The sequence below is a fragment of the Ursus americanus genome, chromosome 7, assembly GCF_024610735.1.
Source record: "Ursus americanus isolate L20-20 chromosome 7, mUrsAme1.1.p, whole genome shotgun sequence".
NCBI classification, from domain to species: Eukaryota; Metazoa; Chordata; class Mammalia; order Carnivora; family Ursidae; genus Ursus; species Ursus americanus.
Window position 1 is genome coordinate 47,992,119 of NC_142133.1, and position 26,784 is coordinate 48,018,902.

The 26,784-nt window shown below is 52.6% G+C and overlaps 1 protein-coding gene and 1 long non-coding RNA gene across 3 annotated transcripts in view; one reads left to right on the top strand and one right to left on the bottom strand.

The window, feature by feature from the left end:
• The window catches only part of ATOH8 (atonal bHLH transcription factor 8), a 30,983-nt gene extending 20,872 nt beyond the window's left edge, over positions 1 to 10,111 (top strand). Inside the window, exon 3 of one of the 2 annotated variants that reach the window (XM_087863639.1) lies at positions 5,027 to 9,066. In XM_087863639.1, the coding sequence (XP_087719765.1) occupies positions 5,027 to 5,125 (99 nt within the window). In that variant the 3' untranslated portion in view covers positions 5,126 to 9,066. The other variant, XM_045808856.2, reaches the window with a different exon arrangement.
• Positions 10,112 to 16,184: 6,073 nt separating this feature from the next.
• On the bottom strand, positions 16,185 to 19,321 carry LOC148109680 (uncharacterized). Its single transcript, XR_015725235.1, has 2 exons — positions 18,699 to 19,321; positions 16,185 to 17,240 (listed from the first exon to the last, which is right to left on the bottom strand). It is a non-coding gene; the product is annotated as an uncharacterized LOC148109680 (long non-coding RNA).
• Positions 19,322 to 26,784: the final 7,463 nt, after the last annotated feature.

Consider the following 26,784-nt stretch of genomic DNA (forward strand, 5'->3'; position numbering starts at 1 on the left):
TGTGTGTGTGTCTGTAGGCACCATCTGTCAGGGTCACGTGGGGGGCCTCCTACATGGTGGGTTGAGTTCCTGCCCAGGGGGGTAGAAGGTATGGCTGAGAACCACCTGCCCATTGCATGACCATGACATTCTCTTGCCGCCTCATCCCCACCACCACACGCACAGGGCGTGGCTGGGCAGCCAGTGTGGTTATTTGCGAAGGTTGACCCACTTCGGCTCACCCCCACCCCCTCCACATAGACACACAGTGATCCTTACTTGCTCAGTCTCTTTAGTTACGTAAGCAGAAAAAGATGAAGAAAGCTCGAGGGCCTCGCGCATTTATTTAAGGATAAATACTTTAGAGTGTTTACTGTGTACCAGGCATTGTTCTGGGGGCTGGTCACTTTGAGAACAAAACAAACAAAGGCCCCACTCCTTGGAGTGCAGAGCTCCGGGACACAAAGCCCACGCATAAAAGCTCCTAGGAGAGCCCCAGGGGTTCTTAGCCAGAGCCCACGACCCTACTCTGTGCTTGGTTCTTACAAGCTTGACTCCCTGGTCTCTCAGATCAGAGCAGGTGAGCAGAAATAACGGATTGAGGTGGGAGGCCAGCTCCCGGAGCAGATGCAGGGACAGTGCCGAGAGTCACCGCCAGCAGCCTGATGGTGTGGGGAGAGAAACAGAAAAGCAAAAAGCAATGCCAGACACTCCGGAGGGCCAAGAGGCTTGTGCCCTGTAGTGTCGGGGGAGGGGACCCCAGAAGCCTCCAGAACCTGGGGAGTCTCCTGTGGCCTGATGTTTCTGGGCTTGACCTTGGGTTGTCAAGAGGAAGCAAAAGTACATCCAGTAACAGCTAACTGAGAATGCAGGGAAGTGCATCAGTTATCGGGAAGGGACCTGTCCAAGCTGTTTGGCACAGAAAACACGAGGCTTCCTTTCTCTGGGGAACTCTGCTCCTGGGGCAGGGCCAGTTCTAGGATGTCTGCGCGGGGAGGGCACGGCTCCTTGTCTCTTTGGCTCATTGCAGGATCCCCAGTGCTTCAAAGGGAGCGGGCATGGTCTAAACAGTAGATAGTTGCTGAATGAATGGAGGAATGGAAGCAGAGGGAAAGGAAAGGTTTCCAGTTGTTGTCCACAGCATCTAACAGTCAGCTCCTTTGTGCCCAGTACTGAGCAGGACCCTGGCAGTCTGAGGTGGACACACAGTCCTGCCTCGGGGAGCTAACGGGCAAATGGCAGGGAGCCGCAGACACACGCAGACACACTCACGTGTGCGCTGACGTGTGGCGACCCAGTGCCCAGTGCTTTGCATGCCACCATTGTGTTCCTGAATCCTCCCTACAACCTCGTGCAGTAGGTCACTGTTATCAGCATTTTATAGGTGAAGGAACTGAGGCACAGAGAGGGAAAGTAACTTGCTCAAAGTCACACAGCTGGTAGAGTGGGGAAGTCAGGATTCAAAGACAGGCTGTGTGCCGTACTCCTCCTGTGGGCTCATCGCCTATGAGTAGGTGTGTGTGTGCACCTGCACGTGGGTAAACTACTGGGCTCTCTTCCAGGCTGGGCCTTTCCCTGGTGCAGCTGGAAGCTACTTGTGGGTCGTCACTGATGGACAGGGTGGCAGTGGGTAAGGAGCTCTGATCAGAGACACCCCATCGTGGCCTGGATCCCATGGTGCCCCCGGAGTCTAGCCGTGAGGGGCCTAGGGATGGTGAGAAGGGTAGGTTCTCACCTTAAAACTGCATTTGCACTGTTTTTGTGGAAGTCACTTGATTTTGGGGGGCTGTTTGGGGGCCTCATGACCACCTATGATTTCCCCCCACCGGTCCTAAAATAGCCAAAGCTAGGCTCCTTCCTGGGGGTCTCCTGGAGACGCACTGCGGTCTTTGCGAAGGCTCACTGGCCAGCACTTGGGCAAGAATTGGCTTGTCTGCTTGGTGCCCCATCACCCCAGCTGTTGCGGTGAGGACTGGGGAGGAAGGCACCGAGGATGCAGAGGAGTGGCGGGGAGCGATCCCCAGCTGGGGAAGAAGCAGGCCTGACAGGGATCTGTCAACACAATGGTTAAGTGTGAGTGTATGTGTGTAGTGTGTGGGGGAGCGGGGCGGGGTGGTGAGGGTCATGGGTCAGGGCCCACTGGGGAGCTGCCAGGGAGCAGGGCTGTCCTCACCTGGCTGGGCCACCTGTCCGTCCAGCTGTCCACTCCCCTCCTGTCTGAGTGCCTCCTCTGGTTGTGGGGCAAGGTCATGGGCTCCTTGGGCTCCTGGGGTCTGGAAGAGCAGTGTGTAGCCAAGTGGAATTGGCTGGACCACATCACAGAATGGGAAGCAGATGGGAAGCTGCAGCAGCTGGGCCTCAGGCCCTCTCTCGGGCCAGCTCAACCCTCACGGTGCCCTGTGCTCTGGGTGGGGTGGGGTGGGGGCCAAGAAAGACAGATAGGCTGACGGACGGGGAGAGATAAACAAAGGAGAGGCCAAGAGAGAGTTGGCACAGAGACACACAGGCGAAGCATGGAGAGAGAAACTGAGAGACTGGCAGCCAGAGAGGGCGGCCTGTAGTCCAAGAAGGCGTCAGCATGGCAGGGGCTGTGGGTCTCCCTGGCTGTCCCTCGCAGCCTCAGTGGGCTCCTTATGGGCTCTGGCTCTGGCTCTGTCAGTGCCAGGCCTCCCAGTGCCAGCCACCTTTCCTTAGGCTCAAGAGACAAAGACTGAGATTTTCTAAGAACCCAGGAAGGTGGTGGCTGGGTGGATGGCTTGGGGACTTGCCAGTCCCGCTTGCCAGAGAAGAAGCTGAGCTCTCCAGAGGTCAAAGGGTCTGCCTTGCTCCCTTGCTTCCTTGCAGGGTGACCTAGGGAAGCCAGGAAACTGGGCCAGCCTCCATTTCCTCATCTGCAAAATGGGAGCAGTGACGGCCAGCTCCCAGGGAGTGTGTAAGACAGCACCGCAAGGGAGTGGAGCGTGGTGCCCGGCACGAGGCCACCCTCGGTAAATAAATAGTAGCCCTAAGCACTGATGCACTCACTTCTGTCCTTAGGCCTAGGAGGACAGGGGTGGCGAGGACGACATGGCCTCTTCCTCCCTCAGGAGCTCGGGGTGGAAGGGCTTGGGGTGAGCGAGGGGGTGATGGCAATCATACCACCAATAATCCGTGGCACAGAGGGACATAGGGTCCATATACGGTGCTCCAGGAGCTCAGAGGAGAAGCACGGTTTACTCAGCCTGCGGTGGAGGTGGGGGCTGGCGAGTTAAGAGACTGGACTCCAGTTAGCCCTGATTATCCTGGACTGGGGAGACAGCAGGGAGCCGGTCACCAAACCCCGCCCTCCTGGAGCTTAGGGTCCAGTCAGGCAGGTAAGGTATGTGGACAGCGCCCTCTCAGTGCTGGCCCGGCATAGTTGGGACCCCACTCCACCTGCAGCAGCCTTGCACCGGAGGGGGCCCCAGGGCTCCCTGCTCCCATCCTCAGCATTGTCTCATGCGGTGGGTCTTTCTTACTGGTAGGAAAGTTCTTCTGTATGTCATGGACTGACTCAGGTTTGAATGGATCCACTGGCCTCAGGAAGCGAGGGGCTTAGACTGCCAGACCCACCCATGCTCCCGGCTTGGGGGACTGGGGCCGGCTGGGCAGGGTCGCCTCTTAGCTGTGTAGACAGCTGTCTGCACACTGTAACCTGGACCCCTGGCCGTCTTAGCTGCTCCTCTGGTGAGGAGCTAACACGTCAGCGACCCGGCAAATCGACAGCGCGGACCAGTCGCCGTGGCTTTCAGCCTCACCCTGGGGTTAACGGTATCAGCTGCCCCAGGGCAGGGACTCTGACCCCATGCCTGTCACAGGGCTGGCACCCACGACGGACTGAGTACATCTTTGTTGAGTAAATGAATTCTCCCAATTCATGGTTCCCAGAAGGATTCTCCTGGCTCACCAGGGGCTCCGGCCTTAACTTCACAACTCTTAGATGGCTGAGACCTCAGAGGGCCCTCCCAGCCCGGACACAGTGGGATCCTTGATTCACACCATGTTCCCGCCCTCGGAAAATAGCAGCCAACTCCAACTGCTCATAAATTTCCTGCCTGTCACCCCTGGCGCCCAGGCCAGGCGGGGCGGGAGGCGCTGGGGGTGGGCTGGTCCATACCTGCTTCCAGTTCCCTGCCCAGAATAACCTCAGCGCCTGGCCCGCGGAGAAGATGGGAAAACACATGCGCCAGAGGCACAGGCGTCCAGGCTGGAGCGCTAGAGCAAACACCAGCTGACCCCAGTCCACTTCCATAAAATTCTACGTCGGTGTTGAGGACACGTAAATAGTAAACATTTAAAAAAATAAGTGAATAAGAAATAAAGACCCAAACAAACAAAAAATACCCAATAGCTGTGTCTAAGCCTGAGAAAAGTAAAGGAAGGGTCGTCACCCCACGTTCCCAGTGGGGCGATGGAGGTGACTGACATTTTTTGCTTCTGTTCACTCTTCTGTATTTTCTAACATTTCTATAATTAACATGTACTACCTATGTAATTTTTTTAAAACTTAACTGCTTGGTTGCGATGACGCCCCGTTCACCCACTGAAAGTGTACAGCTGAGTGGGTTCTAGTATTTTCGCCGCTATGTGCGACCGTCACCAACCACAGTGCATTTTAGAGCTTCCTTTTCAGGCGAGAAAGACGCCCCGTATGCTTTAGCCCCCCCTTCCTCCCCACAGTCCTCCCTGCCCCCTGCTCTGGACGCTTCATGTGGATACGGAATCCTAGAACGCGGGGCCTTTTGGGACTGGCTTCTTTCACTGAGCACGGGGCTTTCCGTGCTCCAGCGTGGATTAGCACCTCCATCCTCGTTCCGGCCGAATAATATTCCACCGTACGGATACACCACACTTTGGTTATCCATTCCTGAGGTGACGGACATGCCTTACGTAATTTTAGAAATTGTGTCTATTTTTTTTTTTTTGACAATCCGTGGAAAGCAAATCAGTCAAGATGACAGCGCGTTCAATGTGACTATTTCTGATTACCTGAGACTTTTCAGCCTGTGATGCCATTTTGTGTTTTCAGACACCCGTTCGCCGAAGAGAGGCCCCAGCTCTTTGCGGGGGTGTGAGCCGGCACCTTCCTGTGCCTCCACGATGCGCCATGGCTCCATTGTCTCATTGACTCTTGGCAACTGGCCTGGAAGGCCGGTACTATTACTGTGTCCACTTCAGACATGGAGAAACGGAGGCATGGAGTGATGAGCCTTCCTGCCTGGGGCCCCGGGGCCTGCTGACTTTGGTCAGCACAGTGGACCCCACTGTTCTGCATTTGGAACCAAACACAAAGCCCCTTCCCAGCCCCCACGTTGGTGTCCTGAGAAGTGAAAGATAAAACAATACCTAACAGTGTGGGTCTCGAAAATACGTCTCCCATGTCCTCCCTGCTTGTCTTTCATAGATTTGTTTTAAAATGACATTTGAAATCTGACTGTTCTTTTTAGGATAAACAAACAAACCTGTTGGGATTTCCTTTCCATTGGATCTTTTTCTGCACCTGGAAGGCTATATCCAAATTGCTAAAATATAAAAAGAGGATATTTCGAAAATAGTGAAAAATGGTGAAGTCGGTAAAGTGGACTGAAACTGAACATGAAAATCATAAGCTGAAAATGAATATATAAGTTAAAACACCTTAGAAGGCAGATATAGCCATTTTTTAAAATGCCCCTAAAGTGGTAAAATTTCACTCCAGTGCACAGAAGTGATCGAGAGAGGAAACCAGTCCTCGTAAAAACTTGGTAAGCGGAGGAGGTAGGATTCGAAATAAAAGAACGGGAAGTTAAAAAAAGTGAAAAAGGTGCAACATTGTTCCAGGATTCACAATTACCCCAAGTTTCCCTGAAGCATAGGCGTATTTACAAAAATGCTGAGTTACGCTTGAGACAGGAAACAGGTTCCATGGTATATGAAAGCTGTAGTAAAGAAAATGCCTGTGACTGGAAATATTTATTCACTTGTTCGACAAATATTTATCGAGGTGCTCCTGTCTGTCCGATTGTTCTAGGCCCGGGGCTACATCAGCAAACAAAACAGACCATGTCCCTGTCCTCGTGGAGCTGATGTTCCGGCCACAAGTGAATGGACAGAGCAAAAGACGATTTCTAATGTGATAAACTCAACCACTTTGCCACACTGACCAAATCCCCTCCGTCGAACTCAGCACATCAGACCCGTGGAAAGGGACCTGAGAGGCCATCTTGTCTAGTCATGTTCAAAGTTTATTTTCACAGCAGACCCTGTTAAAGGGTATCTTCTATGGTTAGGGGTTGGGATTTAGGGGGCTTCTTAGGGCAGTGGGCCAAGAGCCTTTCCCAACTGTACCCAGAGCCTTGGCACACAGAACAAACACCACCCACAGAAGGCCAGAGCTAGATGGGAGTCAAGAAGCCCCTCTCAAGCTGTGCTTCTCACATGGGGTGACACAGGATGTTGCCCCCGGTTCCATGAGAAGGGGTCTGTGGTATGGTTGTCACAGTGGGGAGTATTTGCCAGCGCTTTCCTCTGTATTTGTAATTACCTGCCTGTAATTAATACACACACACACAGACACACACACACCCTGCCCCTTCTGAAGGGGCATCGGTGGGTTTGTCTCCTACCCCTCAAGCATGGCTGGTCTGTGGAAGAAATCTGACTGAGGCAGGAAAGAAGCAGATACTTGAAGTCCAGGGCAGGGCCACAGATTGCCTCAAGGTGCAGTTGTGATCACAGGATCAAATGCATTCAGAAGAAGTGGGTAAATAAAGCCAAGCAAATTTCTTTACTGTGGGACTTTTCAGAGCCTTTAATATGCTCATCTATGTAGTGACTCTCCACAATGGGGTCAAGGTCTGTGGTGTTTCCCAAATTCATGGAATATACATCATCCGTCTAGTGTTCTACAGAGGACCCTTTGGGGAGAGTACATGTCCATGTATATGTGCTTGTGCTTGTTGTACTAGTGAAGAAATTAAAGCACAGAGAGGGAGGGTGAGTTTCCCAAGGTCACAATGCTGGTTAATCGCAGAGGAGGTCCTGGCACCTAAGGCCTCCTAGTACTCTCCCCACCATGCCCCGTTTGACGTAAGACTTCCTTGGATGGTTGGTGCATGTGCTGGGATTCCTGCGCCCAGGTGGGCGGTGGGAACCCGGGTCCAGTGTAGACACCAGAGAAAGGGTGGGTTCGAGCATTGAAAGCCAGGCTTTGGCGAGACAAACGGGCTCCATGGCTCTTGGGTGGCAGTCGTGGCTTCCGCAGGGTCCAAGAGCCAATCGAGGGCTCGGGACAGGCGCCTTGCCTCGCCCGAGTGGCCAGGAGGACAGCTCGGGCGGCGGCCGAGCCAGCTTTCTGCGCCTTCCCCCAGACCGCAGGCGGGCCGGACAGAGGGGGCCCGGCCAGGCAGCCAGCGCCCGGCTGACGCGGGCTGTAAATCACCCCCGGACCACAGACCCCGTGCCATCCCCATGGGGTTCCTTCCCGCCTCTTAATCCTCCTGCTCAGACTTGGTAACAGAAAGCAGATTCCTGCCGGGCCAGCCCGCACTACACCGGGGCTCAGAGGAGGAGTGCCTGGACGCCGCACCTCACCTCGGGATGCTCCCTCCTCCTGCCTTCCTTTCTCCCTCCTCAGCGCCCCCCCCCAGCGGGGCGACACCCCCTCCTCCTGGCCCAGCTCGCGCCTGCCCCCCCGCCCCCCCCAGCCTGCCCCCTGGCCGCGCGCCAAGCCCAGCGCCCCGGGCCTGCGAGTCTCACCGGGGCCTGAGGTTGGCTGGCCCTCCGGAACCGTGGTTTGGCTCCAGCCCGGCTCCCCAAGCCTGCAGTTCATCGATCAGCTTCTCCGTGGTAGAATAAACACTGTCGATCTGGATTCAGATCCTGCTGTGGCCAGCTTCCCTCGCCTCCGGGTTCGGGGGCAACGGCTCCCCCCTGAGACGGGGGATGCAAGTAGCCCCCGGGCCTGGTGGAGGTGCCCCACAGATGTTTTGCTTCAAAAACAAGTAACTTAGCTGTTTGTTCGGGGTGGTCGCGAGAATCACCGAGAAGCAGCGTTTGGAGCAGCTGCAGTAGGGCGCAGGCTGGGCCAGGTTCAGGCACTGCCGTCTCTCTGGCGTGTCCTGGGAGCACGCGTCCTCACACAGCCTCCCCCCCAACCTAAAGTCGTAGCGGCCCCTGTGACCTTTCCCCATCTCCTGTGCCTTCCTGGGAGCAAGCCACACCCTGTGGTGACTGTTCCCAGGAGCAAGAGGAAGGCCAGCTGCCAGAGTGAAGGTTCCAGACATCAGCACGGCGAGGCGCTTACAGACAGTCTAACCTAGTGGTTTCCACACTGTGCTCCACGGCACCCTGGGTTCTCAGAGATGTCCCAGGCCCCACACTGGAGGGAATGCACCCTGCAACCCCCTCTCCCTGTGTCCCCCCCACCCTGCTGCTCCAAATATACCAGACCATGTTTCTCTGTTTTCTGTCAGGGCTCCACCAGTCAGACTTCATTTCTGCTGCTTAAAAGAAAGTTCGACAATTATTGACCTGGTCCAGCTGTGTCATTTTCTAGATGAGAACACTGAGGCCCAGAGAAGTTAGGTGACTTGTCTCAGGTCCCCCAGCTGGCGGGTAGATGGGCAGCACCTCGAGTTGGCCCCACGACTCCTGATATAGTGCTCTTGTCTGAACAGTGGAGGGAGAAGGAGCTGCGGATGGCCATTCCCATGGGGGGCAGGCCCTCCTGACATCCCTCAGAGGTGTGACCTGGAGGATTGTGTGATCAGCACCAGTATCCCTGAGCTCCTTCCAGCCCCCTGCAGCCCCGCGCATTTCCCCAAACAAATTCAGTCCTGGCTCTAAAATGCAGAGTGGGGAGTCAGGGGGCAGCGTGGGCTCAGGGAGCAGCCGGTCCTGGGTTCAGATGTGAGCTGTGTCACTGAGTCCCGTCAAGATGCAGTCCCCTGCCTGGGCCACACCGGGCCCTCCTGGGGACAGCAAGGAGTAATGAGAGGACGTGCTGAGGGTGTTAGCACTTGGGGCCAGTTGGCCTTTAGGAAACAGGAGTCGGGAGAGTAGGGTTTCTTTTGACCCGTTGGTTGTTTCTTTCAGGAGTGACTGGCCCCAGGCTAGACCAAGGATGCTGCCGTGGGCCCTCTTTCTGGTCAAGCCTGAGGAGAAGGTGAGCTCTCCAGATCCAGCCTCATCTTCTCCAAGATGCCGCCAGATGCTCAGACCACTGCCTCTCAGGGTGGGGCAGGGGCACACCTGCCTCCCTCTCACCCTCCTGTCCGCCCTCAGCTACTCTGGTGACTCCGCACTTTGCCCTCTGCCTGGTGGGGTGGGGAGAGAAAGCCCCCCCCCCTTGCCCAGGGCTGCAGAAATTCATTGCCAAAGATTCCACAGAGACACTAAACAAATTGTGGTGATAACACCCCACAGTGAAAAGCCACACCATTGCTCTATGACTTTTGCTCCTTCTATTGCCAAAGCCATCCCAAGCCAAAGACGAGTCAGCGATCCCACTGGAAACTCATGGAAGGGATGGACATCTGATGACCATTGAAAGTGCTCGACCCTCTGACCTGGAACTCTCTTTCTACACTGGGCCCTGAGCAGGCTGGGTATAAGAGAAGCCTTCTGGGGGTGGTGAGAGGGGGCTGGGGGGGTGCTTGTATGGAGTGGGTTACAAGATCCTGGCCCTCTTCTTGCCCTCCCACTGGCTGCCCAGGCCACTGACCCTGATTCTCATTGTTCCCTGGGTCCAGGCTCCTTGGGCATCATGGCAAGGGAGGGAGAGGGGGAAGAAGCAATATTGACCACCCTGTACCCCGCCCTAGGGACTTGCCCCACCGGGGTCACCTAAAGGGTCTTTGTTCCCCAGCCAGCCCAGCCAGCCACTCCTTGCTGTGGCCCGCCCTCCTGGCTGGGAAAACAAGATGGTGCCCTGCATGAAGGCCAGTAGTCTGTTCCCGGTTATGCAGGGGGGCAGAGGAGAAAGGGACCAGGGGAACGGGCCAGTAAGTGGGGGGGGGGGCATGTTTAAAGCCAAGGCCTGTTCCTTCCTTGTGCTCAAAAGGCCAAAGCTGTTCACATCTGTGCTCAACCATCTGCTTCAAATTGAAGTAAAAGCCCCTACATGTAAAGAAAACACTTGCTCATGTTGAATGGACTCTGTGGGGGACCAGGACTTTGGCTGGTCAGTTGAGGGGCAGTTGTGGGGAAGGGGAGAGGCTGGTCTCGGCCTAAAGGTTGAGAATCCTTCAGGAAGTGGGCAGTGTGTGAGTGTGTGTGTCTGTGTGTGTCAGGGGATAGGGGGCCCTCACCATGACCTCAGCCTGGGCTAGTGACCAGGAGGCCTGGTCAGAAACGTGAGGAGCTCTTTCCACTTCAGACCTCACTCACTTCGTTCAGCCCAGGGACGCCCTCTCTTGTCTGCTCCTCAGGTTCCCGGGCTGGGGCCAGAGTGTCTGCAGGCCCAGCTGGCCGACAGGAGCCTCATCCCCTTGCATAAGTGTTGCCCAGGCACAGCCCTTTGCCAAGGACCAGGTTGTTGGGCTGGCCTGGATCTGGAACAGAAGCAGGGGACCCAGATGGCTCAGACCACTCCTCAGAGCAAAGGTGCCCTGGAAGCCAGATAGAGTGGGCTTGGGATAGGGGCGATGAGGGGACGCTGAAGAAAGGTTGGTCACCTGGGGGCGCCTGAGTGGCTCAGTCGGTGAAGCAGTCAGCTCTTGATTTCGGGGTCATGATCCCAGGACCCTGGGATTGAGTACCAAGTTGGGCTCCATGCTTAGCAGGGAGTCTGCTTGAGGAGTCTCTCTCTCTCTCTCTCTCTCTCTCCCTCTCCCCCTGCTGTTTGCCCTGCTTGCACACACTCTCTCTCTTCTTTAAATAAATCTAAAAAAAAGAAAGAAAGAAAAGAAAAGAAAAGAGAAAAAAAAGAGAAGAAAGGAAGAGAAAGAAAAAGAAAAAAAAGTCTCCTAGGACTCCAGGCACAGGTCACAACCCCATTCACTTGTCTCTCTGAATTTCTGAGTAATGCTGGTGGCACTTCTAGAGAAACAGGAAATGTGGACCAATGAGCATCAGAGTTACTGACATAAGAGGACCCTTTCTGTTACTAAAAGGTGGGGAGGTACCCCCATCCTGCTGCCCGGGGACCAGACCCATGGCCTTCCCACCCAGAAACAACCATGGCCTCCGCTCCCCACCCTCTCTTGTTCCTGGCCTTCAGTACGAACTTCCCTTCATTCTGAAGCACTCTAGGTTATCAGGGGCATATCAGACATTGAGCTAGGTGTTGGCAAGAGAGAGCTGGATCTCACTCAGCACCTGTCTTCACGGAGGTCATGGTTCTGTACAGACAAGCAAATAATTATGATACAGTCAGATGTCTAAGATGTTGTTCGGAACTTCAGGAAAGAAAAAAACTAACTCTCCCTGGGCGGGTGTCAGGAAGAGCTTTCCTCCAGAGGGGCCATGGGAGTTGGGTCTTGAAGGAAGAATAGAAGTTTTCTGTGCTGAGGAATGGGAGAAGGGCTTTCTGTGCATAGGAACACTTAGCCCTGGCAGGACATTGGAATCACCTAAGGAGATGATTAAATATTGATTTGGAGTATTCATGCCAAAGTCCCATCTCCAGAAATTCTGATGTATTGGTCTGGAGTGTTCCCAGGGCATTGGGATTTTTAAAAACTCCCTGAGTGATTCCAATGTGCCAGCAAGGTGCAGAGCTACTGGTTTAAGTGGGCTCAGGTCTCGGACATAAAGGCAATTCAGAATCACTGATAGGGGATGCAGGCTGGGCCCAAAACGCGGGTGGATGGATGTGTGTGCTCTGTGCGCACATGCGCACACGTGTATGTATAGGAATGAGTCAAAGTCCATGCTTTTCTTTCTTTTTCCAGCTTCCCCACCAGCATAGCAGCTTGTGTTTTTGCACGCACGCACACATACACCCCTCCTGTGCACACATACACACCCATATACACACTTGCATATAAATCCATTTAAGGTAGATTCTGGTTTTCCTGACGGTCTTTTAGACGGTTTTACGGAAGCAACCATGCAAAAAGACCCTCGCCCAAATAAAAATGATGAAGAGCCACCCTCTTCAACGTCCCAGTCCAGCCGAGGGGTCTGGCCACGGAGCCCCTGCTGGTTTGTTTGTGGCACGGCCTCCCGCTGTGTGGTTTGCTCTGGGTCCCGGCCCCGCATGCCCGTGATGGCTCATCAGTCACCAGCCACAGAGGGACCTGCGCACCTGCGTGAGTGCGCACGCGCAGGTCTGTGCGTGTAGCTCTGTGTGCGCGCCCGGTTCCTGCAGCACGCGTGCCTCCTGCTCTCCGCAGGACTGACACCACCGAGAACCGCTCCAGGACTCGGAGCTTCCAGCTTCCCAAGTCTTCGAAACCTCTGAGCGCAGAGGCTGCACGGCTTCCTGGTTCCGGCCTCACGCCACCCCAGAAGAGAGGCTTAAGTTCTGGGGAGGGCGCTCCACGAGTCCCTGGGCCCCTTTCTGGGCTTACTGCTTGGCCAGGGCCCCGGGTGACTCTGTCTCGCCACTCCATCCTCCCTGGGGTCCCCATGGCCCACCACTCCGGCCTGAGACCTCCTCCTCCCTCCGCCCCCCGAAGTCCTCCAAGGCCCTGTGTTGTCCTTTTCCCTTTACCCCCCCCCCTCGCCCCTCTCCCCTTTCTCACCCGCCAGTGAAGAGGAGGGGCAGGTCCCAGGGGTGGGAACTGGGTGGCTGTGTGTGGGGCCCGTGCTGGGAGCTGGAGGAACAGACAGGGCCCCTTCGTGCCCACGGTCCGCGTGATGTGGGTGCCGCTCATGAGGCGGACGCCGGCGCTGGGCTGTGGTCAGCCACGGCAGGCCAGCTGGGGGCCGGAGCGGGCACTGCACTTGCCTCCCTCTTGCCATGCTGTTTCCGGAGCGACGAAGTCATCACTAGCGGCCCAGGTGACAGAGCAAGACTTGAGCAACTCTAAGTGTTTCCTTGAAGGGGACTTTTACTGCCATTCTCACTCTGACCTCTTGCCTCCACCCCTCCTGCTCAGCTGTGGTCTGTTCCAGGCTGGGAGGACAGGGAGGCATGGAGGGGGCCCTCGCTGGGGGGCACGGGGAGGGGGCGAGGGGAAGGGCTGTCTTCATCCTCCACTACCCCCCAGCCTGGTTCTCACCTTGGTACTCGTCTCCCCTCTGAGGCCCTGGACCCCAGACAAGCTCTATCTTTCTGAAGCCAGACATCTCCAAGGAACGTGGATTTAGAGATAACGACCTGGTTTTACAGATATTTGGGCACATGTCTAACCTCCAGATGGTGCTACGAATTCCTAGAGGGCAGAGATTGGGTCTAATTCATTTCCAAATCCTCGAAAAGGCCTTACAATATGTATATATTGGTTTCTCTGTTAAATGAATAAAAAGTGGAAAATACGGTGATTCACGCATTTATTTTCTTTCTTCCACAAATAACTACCAAGCAGCTAATTTGTTCAAGACCTTGATAGAGTGGGACATAGGCCTTTTCCAAAACCTTAAAGAGGCTCCAAGGGAGATGGGCTAGAGTGGAGTGGAGCCTGGGCTTGGGGTTTTTTGCTTTCGGCAGCTGAGCCTTTGAGAACTGAGCGCTTACAGAGGACCGCTTCGGAGCACAGGGGCCTGGCACGGAGCCGGTGGACATCTATTGACCTTGTGTGGATGAATGAATGACCGCTGCCACACCCCCATGCTGCCCCCACCGCAGACATCACGCATCATTGGTGGCTCTTCTCCAGGGCCTGGGGCCCCTGGACGGAGTTCCGGACCGCACTTTGGGCGGTCACTATTAATCAGTTGAAGAGACGTTCTCCCTTTGCGCTCCTGGAGCGAGTTTCAGTGGGAACACCCTCAGGCCAGCCTCCTGGTGCACCGCAAGGAAGATGGGACTGAGGCTCTGCTGGGAGGCCCGCAGTCCTTACTGCTCGTGGGGCTGTGCGGCGCCCCCTGGCGGGCCTTCTGTCCCCGATCTGTTCCCAGCTGACCCTTCCTCTGCTCTCTTTCTGAAGTCCCTCCCCTGGGCCCACCGCGGCCAGGTGGAAGTCCAGGCTCCCTAGCTGCCCATCGGACCTGTCAGGAATGGTCTCTCCTCTCCTCCAGAATCTCCAACGTCTCCCCAGTCTCTATGACCCCTAGCTTGGCATCCCGGGGTGCTGGCCAAGTCCCAGGTTCTTTTCTCCGGCTGCCCATGAAACATTTTTTCTGAACCCTAGTGTTTGCTGCAGTGGAAACGGTTCCTTTTCAATCTGACTTTCCTCTGCTTTGGATCCATCCAGCTCCCTCCCTCCCAGGTTCCGCCCGGAACGTGAGTTCTCTCAGTCCCAGAAACTGAGCAGCCAGAGAGACCCTGCTTTACCCAAAAGCAGTGGCCTAGGTGCTTGTCCTCCCATCCTAAGAGCTCCTCTGCATGTTCAGATATAAATAAAAACATCTCCACCCCCACCCCATATTCACAGAAGCTCAGCATTGCCCGGAATCTCCCAGGATTCTCGGGGAGGGGGTTGTAGTCCTGTGATTATGTCCGCTTTGATCTCTTGGGTCCACCGAATTCATAATCTCTCTCCCGATTGCCTCCTATGGTTGGTCCTTTCTCTCTAACCTACTTCAGCTCAAGGGAACACAGACACCGGTCCTCGATTTCCCGCAAACATCATTCACATAAGGCCATTGTATGTAGAGGAATTGTTTTTCTCTTTCTTGGTGATTTTTTAAAAAAATGTTTACACTCACAAAATCAAACAAGACCTTAGTTTTTTTCTTCCCAATTTATTTAGCTGATTTCATGTATTTTTGACAGGTTCATCATGTTTCCGGCAGTTATAAATATTTTCCCCTCTGGCTTCACTCCCTGACACTACATTTCTGGGCCGTGACTCACCCTAAGTTGTCCCACAGCTGGGGCTGAAATCCAGCCTTTTTTCTTCAATCTAATATCCCGCTAACAGACCCCAGTTGCCCACCAAACCCAGGCCAGAAAACATGAGACTATAAAATATGGTATCTAATGGAAAGGTCACGCGCAAATAGGGCAGCTGGCTGGGCTCTCACCTCCCCCTCAGCTGAGCAGGTATCTGAGGTCTTTCCCAGGAGGAGAGATGCACGTCCTGGAGTAGCCACATTTCTCTCTTCAGGCTTTCCTGTAACCAAGGCATGTCCAAAGACAGCTGACTGACAACACCATCAGGAGCAGGGGACAGGACAAAGGCTGCCCCCTCCCCCAAGAGGCAGACAGAGCCCTGAACTTAGCCCTGTGCCAAGCGCACACCCCAAACCTCCTTCAAAGCCATCTGGCCCACAGACAACATGCGTTCATCCTCTGGGGTTTCATTTCCCCAGCTCCACAGCAGAAGTTTCTAGAGAATTTCCCTCTTGCACACACATACACGCATGCAACACACACTTTTTTTTTTTTTTTTTAAATAAAGAACTCAAAATGCTTCCAAGTCCCAAGAAAGAAATCTCCATTTTTGGAGAAGAAAATAAAACAAAAAGGCAAGTTTCTTTGGCACACTTTGGGATTGCTTTGCTGACCTTGGTTTTCTAAATAAAAATCCAGGTTTGACAAAGCTTTTATTGCCTCTTCCAGGTGTGAGAGGCGGCCTCAGAAGCCAGATTTGTAATTTGGGGAACAACTCTACGATGAATAGGACTGGGCCTTCTAAGAACAAAGGGTTCGATGATCCTCTCCATTGGGAGCCACAGCATAATAAACCCCTTCTTAAGGGTTCTGAAAAGTCCTGCAGTAGGAAAACATTTAACTCTGGAAACAGTGCTTCTCCAACGTATTCCGGCACTTACTCTATAAAAAAAATTTTTTTTTTTACTGCTGTAAAATATATGTAACATAATATTTGTCATTTTGACCATTTTTAAGTTCACAATCTAGTGGCATTAAATATATGCACAATGTTTTGGAAGCATCACCACTATCTATATGCCAGATTTTGTCATCATCCCCAACAAAAACCCTTCCCACCTCCCCCCAGCCCCTGCTAGCCTCTATTCTACTTTCTGTCTCTATGAATATGCCTATTCTAGGTCCCTCCTGTAAGTGAAATTGTGCAGTATTTGTCCTTCCCTACTGGGCGTATTTCACTAGCCATACTGTTTTCAAGGTCTGTCCATGTTGCTGCATGTACCAGAACTTTATTCCCTTTTATGGCCGAATGACATTCAATTGCTTTCACATACTCCATTTTGTTTATTCATTCTTCTGTTGACGGAGTGCGCTTAACCTTTACTTCCGAGCCCTAGCTCTCATGGGACACTAAGGGGGTTCCCTGGAACACAGTTTGGAGACTGCTGGTGTATGGAGCATCTAGAATGTTCGGATTTGGGATGGGCCAGGATTTTCTCTACCCACATGGCTGCCCCAGGCACTGCCAGAGGGGCTCTGGTCAGCTCGGTCTCTAAACTCAAGGCGGAGCTGAAGCCCCTAGAGGTGAAGCTGTCTGGGAAGTACGTTGGAGGGCTGGTCGGTGGTTAGCGCTTGGGGAAATGAGCGAGAGCCTTGCCCTCCACCCCTCACAGGACACGTGGCCCTGCTGCGCTGTGGGGACCCACTGCGATGACTGACAGCTCAGTGTTGGTGACATCTGTCAGGGCTGCCTTCCCTGGCTTTGATGATAGGACTGGAAAGGAGCCAATGGAGGGGAGCAGTTGCCTCAGAGGCCCCGGCCCCCTCCTGGCAGCCTCACAGGTGCGCCCTGTCCTGTTCCTTCGGGAGCTGGACGAACTGTTCTGAACCAGGGCCCCTCCCTGCCCTTCCTTGTCACACTTTCCACAGAGACCTCCCTCTAGCAGGCAGACATGCTGGGCTCACTCCCCGCTTCGGAGGGTCTTCACAGGAGCCGGTCCGGGAAAGCCAAGCGAGGCAGCACCCAGAGTCGAGCCTCCCGGGACGGCAGGGAGAACATGGGCCCCTCCGGGAACCTGGATGCCTGGAGTCCAGCTTGGCCTGAGCTTCGATTCCATGAGTCTCCTGTCTTGAGTACAAGTAGCCGGTGGCCCTGTGGCCTCCAGAGTCCCTCACACGATGTCCAACCTGGGTTCCAAACTGGATGGGTTCTGCCTGCGTGCTGGAGGTCAGCGCTCACATGACAGCTCCCCACACAGGCTCTGCCTCCGCGAGGAGCTGGAGGTCCTGCCTTGTTCTTGCTAGAAGAGCTGCATGTCTCCTCCTGAGAGATGATCTGTTACACCAGAGAATTATTTGAAGGAGCAAAGCCCTTCCAGAGCTGTGAAACAGGATAAAAAAAGCAACTGTATTTTTAGAGAAATTACAAATAAATGAGCATTCATCCTTCTAATCTCGGTACTCACCTCCCCAGTCCCCAGCCCTGCCCCCTCACCCGGAGGTCCTTCACCCTTGGTCCAAAGTCCGTATGCCTTGGGCCTCCCAGGACACCTCCTTTCCCCTCACCACACTGTTGCTCCTTTCCCCTCACCACGCTGTTGCTTGCCTCTCCCTCTATCTTTCTGGCTCGGTCTCGGCCTCCGGGAGGGCAGGGAGCGGGTCCGGGTGTCTCCCCCGGGGGAAGGACAGCCCTGAAGCTTTGACAGAAAGCACTGCTGCTCTGGGATGGGAGGGCTCCTTGGGGTTCTTTGCCCAGGTTGGGACCTGCCTCTCACAGACTTGCCATCTCCCTCTCCCACCTGGGCCAGGCTGTTCTCAGGATGTCTGCTCCCCTGCTCACAGAGCCCAGCCCTGCCAGGAGAGGCCTGCCTCTCTCAGCTCTTCTCTGTCCTCTGTGGGAGCCCATTTTGCCTCTCCCGGCTCCTCCTCGCCCCTCCCCAGCCTGGTTTCCTCTAGCTATGGGTTTCGGGGGGCCGCTTCAACTCCATGAGTCGCCTGTCTTGAGTACAAGTAGCAGTGGCTCTGTGGCCTCCAAGGTCTGGCATGTTCCTCCTGGCAGGCAGGTCGTCACAGGTGCCCGGGGCTCTGACACTGGTGCTCAGCCCTGCTGCTCACTCCTGTGTGACCCAGGGCAAGTCACTCCCCTCTCTGAGCCTCGGTTTCCATTCACAAAATATGTGGTTGGAGGATGTGATGACTAAAGCTTCTTCTAGCTACATAATTCTATCGCCCTAGAAGATATCAGTCAACACCAGGCTGAGTTAAAAATCTACTTAAATTTTTAAAAAAATCTACTTAAGTTCTTTTCTAAATTCACCATGTGAAGCCTGCCTGACCCCAGGCATCACCCACCGTAGGAAGGAAGAGGCATTTTAATCCATCTGCTTTTCTCACTCAGGACTGGCCTCAGCTGGCCCTCTGGGCCCCTCCCAGGGCTGCGGCCTTCCTCTGGCCCGGTCCTCAGTGCTCAGTCAGGGGCTCATTTCCTCCCCTGGGCCTGAGCACTTTCCCAAGGAGCCAGTGCCTGTCCCTGCTGCCTGGACACTTCCTCAGAGGCAGGGCGTGAGCGGCTTGGCAGGCACCGGCCCGCTCTAGACGCGGCCGCATTAACACAGAGACCTGCTTTCTTCCGGCCCTGGGTGAGAGGCACCTGGTCAGCCCTCAGGGGCACAGAGGTGTGGTCCATTGCTGTCTGGCGAAGTCCAGCTGCCACTGGCTGCTGGCAGGGTCTGTCAGCTGCTGCCCTCTCGCTCCTTCTTGCTCTCGGGCGTTCCTTTTGCTTCCCTCCCTGAGGGGCTCGTGCAAGGACCTGCCCACCCTCAGTGACTGAAGTCCTTACCTAAGGCCACATCTTCCAGCCATTCTCCCTCAGGGTGTTCATGATGCCAAGTCCAGAGTCGATCCTCAGTCCGCACCAGACCGGACCAGTCCACACGGTCGATGCAGCCCATCCGCCGTCCCTGAAGTGGTGCCCTGTCCCTCGGTCCCTCGGGGCTGCCACCTACCTCTCTGGCTGCTCTTTCTCAGCCTCTTTTGCTTATTGGCTGCCCTGGGGCTCAGTGCTCAGGCCTGTCCTTCTCTCCCCTCCCTCACTCCAGGGAGCACACCCTTTGCAGGCCACTCACTGACTTCCAAATTCATATCTGTGTCCCAGAGACGGCTACATCCCACTTCAGAGTAAAGCCAGGTTCTTACAGCGACCTCCAAGGCCTGTACCACCTGCCCCACCGCCCACTCCTCTCCCTTCTGTGGTTCTTTGACAAACCAGCCCAGCCTGCCTCCAGGCCTTTGCACCAGCTGTTCCCCAACCCGGAATGCTCTACTCCAGAATATCCCCATGACTTGCACACTCACCTTCTTCGGCTCTTTTGATCAGATGCCACCTTCTCAGTGAGGCCTCCCCTGATTACTCTATTTTAAAATGCGACCCACCTCCACTGCCCTTCCCCTGGCATTCCCAGTCTTCTTACCTGTTTTATATTTCTCCCCAGTAGTCTTCATTGACTGACATGCTATGTCTTATAAATGTATCTGTTTGCTTATTGATTTTTTCTCTCCCTCTGAAAGGTCAACTCCATGGGATCAGGGATTTTTGTTTGCTTTATTCAATGTATCCCTGGCGTCTAGAACAGTGCCTGGCACATAGCAGTGGAACAACAAATATTTGTTGAACGAATGACTTGGGAGCTTTACCAGGTGTCCTCGCACATATATCTTCATGTTCGGGGCTCTTACTTCTGCAGAGTAAATCCTGGACGTGAGGTGGTTGTGTCAAATGTACAGAGTCGAGTACTTTTAATTTTAATAAACAACGTTAGATTCTTTTCCCAAGGGGTTGTAGCAAGTCATGCCCATTTCCCTGCCTGTGCTGGATGTCATATGACGCTTGAATTCTTGCCAAAGTGCTAGTGAGGGGGAAGGCATCTCATTGTTTTAATTTTCATTTTCCTGACTAATTAGAGAAGGCTGTGTTTCTTATTTATTGACTACTTGAATTTTTCTTATTTCTGTTGTCTTGTTCATAGCTTTCACTCATTTTTTGGTGTTTGTTGGGGGTGGGGTGGGGGAAAGGCTTACCTTTTCTAATGAGTTTTTAGAGGGCATCTTCCCTAAAAAAAAAAAAAAAAAAAAAAAATCCCAGATAATTCTGACACTTATGAAGCTTCTAGAGCTGTTGCCGTAGAGTGAATGTCCTCCTGGTTCTCCACAGGGGTCCCCTGGGGGTTTTAGAATGAAAGATGTTTTACAGGTTTTTTCTTGTTTGTTCTCCATATTTTCTGCAACGTACTGTTGCTACTTCAGAAAAGACTAAAAACAATCACAGGAAAGCCCTTGTACTGTCATGCCAAGTAGAAAAGGCATCTACAGTTAGGATGTACTTTTTTTTTTAAAGAGTTTATTTATTTATTTATCTGACAGAGAGAGAGAGCGTGCACGTGAGCACAAGCAAGGGGAGCGGCAGTGGGAGAGGGAGAAGCAGACTCTCCGCTGAGCAGAGAGCCCAACGTGGGGCTCGATCCCAGGACCCTGGGATCATGACCTGAGCCAAAGGCCGATGCTTAACCGACTGAGTCACCCAGGCGCCCCTAGGATGTACTTTTTGATGACAGGTAAATGAAAAGACTCTCTGTATGCAGAAACTCTAGCAGTGAATCAGCCCAAATGAAAAGGAGGAGGGATTATGGGTGATTTTTCCCTACAATGGGAGGCAGCAGAGTAAGGCAGGGAAGAGGTGATGGTGAATCCTTAGTGGAACAGGCTAAGCTGTTGGAATGATGGCACTCAGCCCACAATACTGTGTACTGTGCCTTGGCAGACATCACTTATCGATCACTGCGGTTGTCACTGAGGTCCAGACTCAGTCTTAGACTCTTTCTCAACCCGGTAGGCCAGGGAGCTACCCATCATGGATCAGAGTTGGCAGGCAAGATTAAGCCCATTCGCCCATTCTTGCCCAGGCAGGAGGCGGTGCAGTCAGCACTAGCCCCGCAGAGGCCTCTAAGCTGGGGCAGCGGCAGGCTCCCCAGTTGGGTACTCCCGCCCAGAAGGGACACCTAGGGTTTTTCAACCTGCCCTGGCTCCCATCATGGATACCTGGCATTGCTTTCTGGATTCCCTTTTCCTCTGGACCCTGGGACTTGTGGGAACTGGGAACACTGTCCTCAGCCTGGATGCTAGGACTGTGACTTCGTCGAGACCCTGGCACAGCCCCTCAGGTACCGCACGCTGGCTGCTCCCATTACTGGCCTGACTCTCCGGCCTCTGACTTCTGTTCTCATGATTCCTGGCCTGCCCCCGGCCCCACCCCATGGTCTCCACTGTGCTTTCATGCCCTGCGTCCACTGGCACATCCTGACTATCCAGCCAGGCTCTTGGCCCTCCTGCCTCTCCTTCCTGCTCTGCACTTGACTTGCCTCAGAGTCACCAAGACCCACTGCACGATCCCCAGAATTCCTCACTGACCCTCCTCTTCTAGACCAGGTAGGTTGATTAGAAAGGATTGGAGGAAATATTTTTTACAGCTTTTTCTGTTGTGGGAAAAACAGTAAATGATATAGAAAAACTACACAGGGGCGCCTGGGTGGCACAGCGGTTAAGCGTCTGCCTTCGGCTCAGGGCGTGATCCCAGCATTATGGGATCGAGCCCCACATCAGGCTCTTCCGCTATGAGCCTGCTTCTTCCTCTCCCACTCCCCCTGCTTGTGTTCCCTCTCTCGCTGGCTGTCTCTATCTCTGTCAAATAAATAAATAAAATCTTAAAAAAAAAAAAAAGAAAAGAAAAACTACACAGAAATGTATGAAAAAAGTTGGCAGTCATTTAACCCCCTGGAGTTAACCATGGCCATTGAGTTGGCAAACACCTTTCCCAGTCACCTCCCCACCTCCACACCCATTGAGATATGTGTGTATAAATCGTCTTAAATGAGATCACGCTGTTATTCAACCTGTGTTTTTCACTCATCCATATGTCACGAACATTAGAAAGCATGCCACTGATGAAAAACATATTTTCCCTCTCCTCGAATGTAAATTATATGCCACCAGATTCTTTTTTTCACCTGACACATCTGCATTTTTGCTTCTTTTGAGGCAGAAACTGAATTTCTGTCCCATTCCTTTCCCATAGTAATAGACCAACAGTTTTGGGTTGGGTGTACAGCCACTACAATAAAGACGATACATCCCGGCTCCCCCTGGACTATGGGTGGCCATGTGACTGAGTTCTAGCCAATGGGGTCCTAGCAGAAGAAGTATACACACAACTTCCCGGATGTGTCCTGTTGTGGTTTTACATATGTCCACATATTCTTTGATGCTCCTTCTTCCATTAAAGGTGAAGCCTAATTCCTCTCCAAGTGTATGCTGTACTTGGTGACTTGCTTCAATGAACAGCATATGGCAGCAGTCATTGTGTGTGACCTGCAAGATTAGGACAGAAGAGGCAGTTGGCTTCCTCCTTGCTCTATCTTGTAATAACCACTCTGGAGAGGCCAACTCCCAGGTAAGGAGGATAATCAAGGAGCCTACGGAGAAGCCGTGTGGTGAGGAAATGAGGCTTCCTGCCAACAGCTGCACGGGTAAGCCATTTTGGAAGCCCATTCTGAAGCCGTAGTCTAGCCCTCAGATGACTGCTGTGCTGGTTGACATCTTGACTGCAACCTCGAATTCCCGACTCATGGAAACTAAGATGATAAATGTTTACTGTTTTATGTTTTGGGAGAATTTGTTATGCAGCAGTAAACACCCAATATATGCCCTTAAGAGGAGGGTCTTCCCTTCCCTCTTTACCCTCTCTCTCGATGGAAGGCAGGTGTGTGGAGCACCATCTTGGATCTTGCAAATGAGGGCAACATGCTGGGGATGGAGGAGCAACAACATGGATGGGGTCTGGGCCCTCAATGGCTTCGCAGAGCAGAATCAGCATAACAACTCACTTGCCTAGCTGAGAGGGAAGTCAGTAGCTGTAGTATTAAAGCCAAAGCTTCCCAGTGTTGGGCCTCCTGGTGTGTGTAAATGGGTTCAAGGTGTGTGAAGCTACCTACACCTCCATCCCTGGGCCAGTGGCCTCTGCAACAAACAGCCTTGTTCTTTTACACCAGTGAGCTGTATCATTGTTATCATTTTCTCAGTGCCATAATGGAAATAAAATTTGGGAAGCTTTGGATCTCTGTCACAACGGCCAAATTTTATCCTAACAAAGACACTCTGCAAAGTGAGATGTCACTTAGTATGTTTAACATGCATTCACCTTGATAAGGCCCCTGGGTAGTCATGCCCTGAAGGGGTCTGTCACATCTTGGCAGGTGAGGCTGGAGGGTGTTGCAGGTGGTCAGGCTTTCGCCAAGTCCAAGAGGCCCATCGCACTGGCGGTTGCTCACCGTGTCTGTGCAGAGGGCCAACTCTGCCAGCAACAGCAGCAACCTCTCTTCGCCAGCCTCAGAGAATCACTTTCCAGCTGCGTTTGATTCGGCCTGTCTTCTTCCTGACCGCATCCATTCCCAAGATCCCTTTTCTTCCTGGGCTCTGCCCACCTCAGGAACAGAGGTGGGGGCAGGTCTGAGGTGGACGTACTCCTTTTTCTCATATCCTGTTTAATGTCATTTCTCCCTGATGACGGTCATGGGTCACACACCCAGACACAATTAGCCTCATTTAGACAGAATCCTTTTTTTTCTTAAAGATTTTGTTTATTTATTTTAGAGAGAGAGAGAGAGAGTGCAAGCGGGGGGGGGGAACAGAAGCAAAGGGGGAGAGAGAATCCCAAGCAGACTCTGCACTGAGCGTGGAGCCTGATGCAGGGCTCCACCCCAGGACTCTGAGGTCATGACCTGAGCTGAAAACAAGAGTCAGACTTAACCGACTCAGCCACCCAGGCGCCCCAATTCGGACAGAATTCTGTTAAGAGGGAGGGGCCTGGGGCTTTCCTGATTTCACCTACTCAGAACAGCAGAATCTCACTTTTAGTAGCGAGGTAAGGTTCACCCAACCCAGGTAACCCGCTAAAAGGTCCTCCCCTGTGTTTAAACTAAAGACTATAGGAAGTCAACAAAAGGATTTGTTTCAGCGTGAATGACCTCACATTGTGACGTGAAAACGTATACAGGTTGTGGTATGGCTTACGAAAACATAAACTCCAATCTACACGACTGTGACTATTCTCCGGTGGCATTCTGGGGTCACTGCCCAGCGGGTTCTCACTGGCTGACGGGCCCTGGGGAGCTCCTCTCCGGCCAAACCTTCTCTACAGCTGCTCTTGGAACTGGGTCTTTTTGTTGTTTCAGGGCCCTTATTTTCCAATTAGTTTCAGGATCTGCCAAGGTGATTGCATACAGTTGGCTTCAGGCCATAAAGGTTTGTTTTTTTCCCCTTCTTTTTTTGGGAGATTTTTTTTTTTTATTGTGGTAAAATACACGTCACATAAAAATTCACCATGTCAATCATTTCTAATTGTACAATTCAGGGGTATGAAGTCCCCTCACAGTGTTGTACAGCCATCACCACTCTCCAGCTCCAGGACTTTTTATCACTTCAAATTGAAACTCCGAACCCATTCAACACTAACTCCCCATCGCGCCTTCCCCTCAGCCCCTGGGAACTAGTCTACTCTCTGCCTCTGTGAATTGGCTATTCTAGGTACCTCAGATAAGTGGAATCATACCGCATTCGTCCTTTCGTGTCTGGCTGATGTCACTCAGCATAATGACTTCCATGTTGTAGCACGGATCCAAGTTCCATTCCTGCTCATGGCTGAGGATTACGTTTTTAATCAACGGGTTTTCACCAAGGTTTGATGTTTCCAATACATTCTGCAAAATTCCCGCAGGCATTTATTAAACCTGGACTTGGCTTCTCTCTTCCCTGCATCTCTGTTCTCTTTATTTTGTACATGGTGCCTGACATCTGGTAGTGTCTGGGCAAGGTGTTTCATTCGGTTCTCTTGGGTGGGAAGAGGTGCTCCCAGGTTGGAAGTCCATGCTGGGAACAGATGCCCTGTGGCGCGGCACCAACAGAACACACGAGAAGCCTCTCTCTTGGGTGGCAGCTCGGGAACACTCGCCGGCACGTACCACACCCATGTTCTGTAAGCCTGCATAGCATCATGCTTGGTGTGTTCCACTTGGCTCCGTGACTCTTATTTGATTTAATCCCATCCCCATGATATAGGCTAGGTGTCCGTAACCCCTTTTCACTTCGAGGAGACTAAGGCCCAGGGAGGTGATGGTTCTTGCCTCCTCAGGAGGTCAGTGGCTTCCTGGAGACTGGATGAGGGCACTCAAGTCCAGGAATTCTGTTATGTCACGGGACATCTCGAAGGCAGGGAAGGCTTTAGCCTCCTTTTCTCTCGCATGGTCCTTCCTCCTCCTGCCTTTCAGGGTTTGGACGGAGTGACAGGGTTAGGAAAGCATGGAGAAACAAGGAAGAATAAACACTGGCCCTTTCCATTCATTCTTCAGCTGGTGGCAAGCCCAGCTTCCTTTTGCGATCCCCTTAGGGCCGAGTCTGGCGCCCTCAAGAGGCAAGGGTGGGAAGGTGGCAAACGGGGCTGTGTCACCTCTTGGGGACTCAGGGCTACCACCACGGGTCTGGGAGGCTTCTCCTTCCTTGTGTGGACTTCCTACAGGAAATGCCAGTAACTGTGGCCGATGTGAGGATAAATGATTCAGGCAGTGGTTTAAATATGACGAGAAGCAAAGGGAATGCTGTGAAAAATCTCTCCTGTCACCAGCACCCACTTCCTTCCTTTGAGACATCAGTGTCTTCTACTTCTCTAGATCTTTCCTGAAAAATGTTATGTTTCCATGCGAGTACATGTATCCATGCATGCACACACATCGATGTCTGCCTGGATGTGTGCACATGCGTGTAGTTACATATTCTTGCTTGCTTCCTTTTTTCCCACGAGTAGTAGCATATCGATATGTACATACTGCTCTGTGCCTTGCTCCCCCCACTTAATTTATAATAGTAAGAGCAATAAGCATATATCAAGTGCTTACCAAGAACTGAAGACTGTTCTAAGAACTTGATACATATTAATTGTCTTAATTCATTTAATCCTCATTGCAACCCCATGACGTAATGTTATTTTTTCAACACTGCTCATAATAAAAACCATGCAAATTAAAGCAACACTGAGATACTGCTTTTCATCCATTGTGCTGTTAAAGATCAAAAAGCTTGCGAACACACCATGTGGGGAAGGGTGTGGGGAAACTGACAGTCCATAGATTGTTGGCAAGCAATTTAACAATAGCTATCAAAATTAGAAAGGTACATAACTTTGAACTGGCAATTCCACTTCTAGAAATTTTCCCTGCAGATATTCTTCACAGACCCTGGATGACTTGGACACAAATTACTCATGTAACACTCTTTGTGATCACAAAAGTTCGGGGAAAACTTAAATGCACATCAGAAGAGACTGGCCAAATAATTATGGTATGTTAACATCCACTCATTGGAATATTAGTTATTTTTACAACGAGCTAACTTTTTATGCACAGAAGTGGGATATTCTCCAAGACGGAGAGTGTCTTAGTCCATTTGGGTTGCTATAACAGGATGTCATAAACTGGGCAGCTTATAAACAGCAGAAATCTATTTCTCACAGTTCTAGGCGCTGGGAATTTCAAGATCGAGATGCTGGCAGATTCACCCTCTGGTGCGAGACTGCTTACTGGTTCACAGAGGACCATCTTTTCCCTGCATTCTCACGTGGCAGAAGGAGCGAGAGATCTCTGTGGGTCTCTTTCAGAAGGTCAGTGATTCCATGCATGAGGGCTCCGCCCTCATGAACGAATCGCCTTACAAAGGCGAATACCACTCTGAATACCACCACATCGGCGATTAGGGTTCAACATATGAAGTTTGAGGGGACGCAAACATGCAATCTACAGCAGAGAGGTAGTGCGAGATAATGGTTA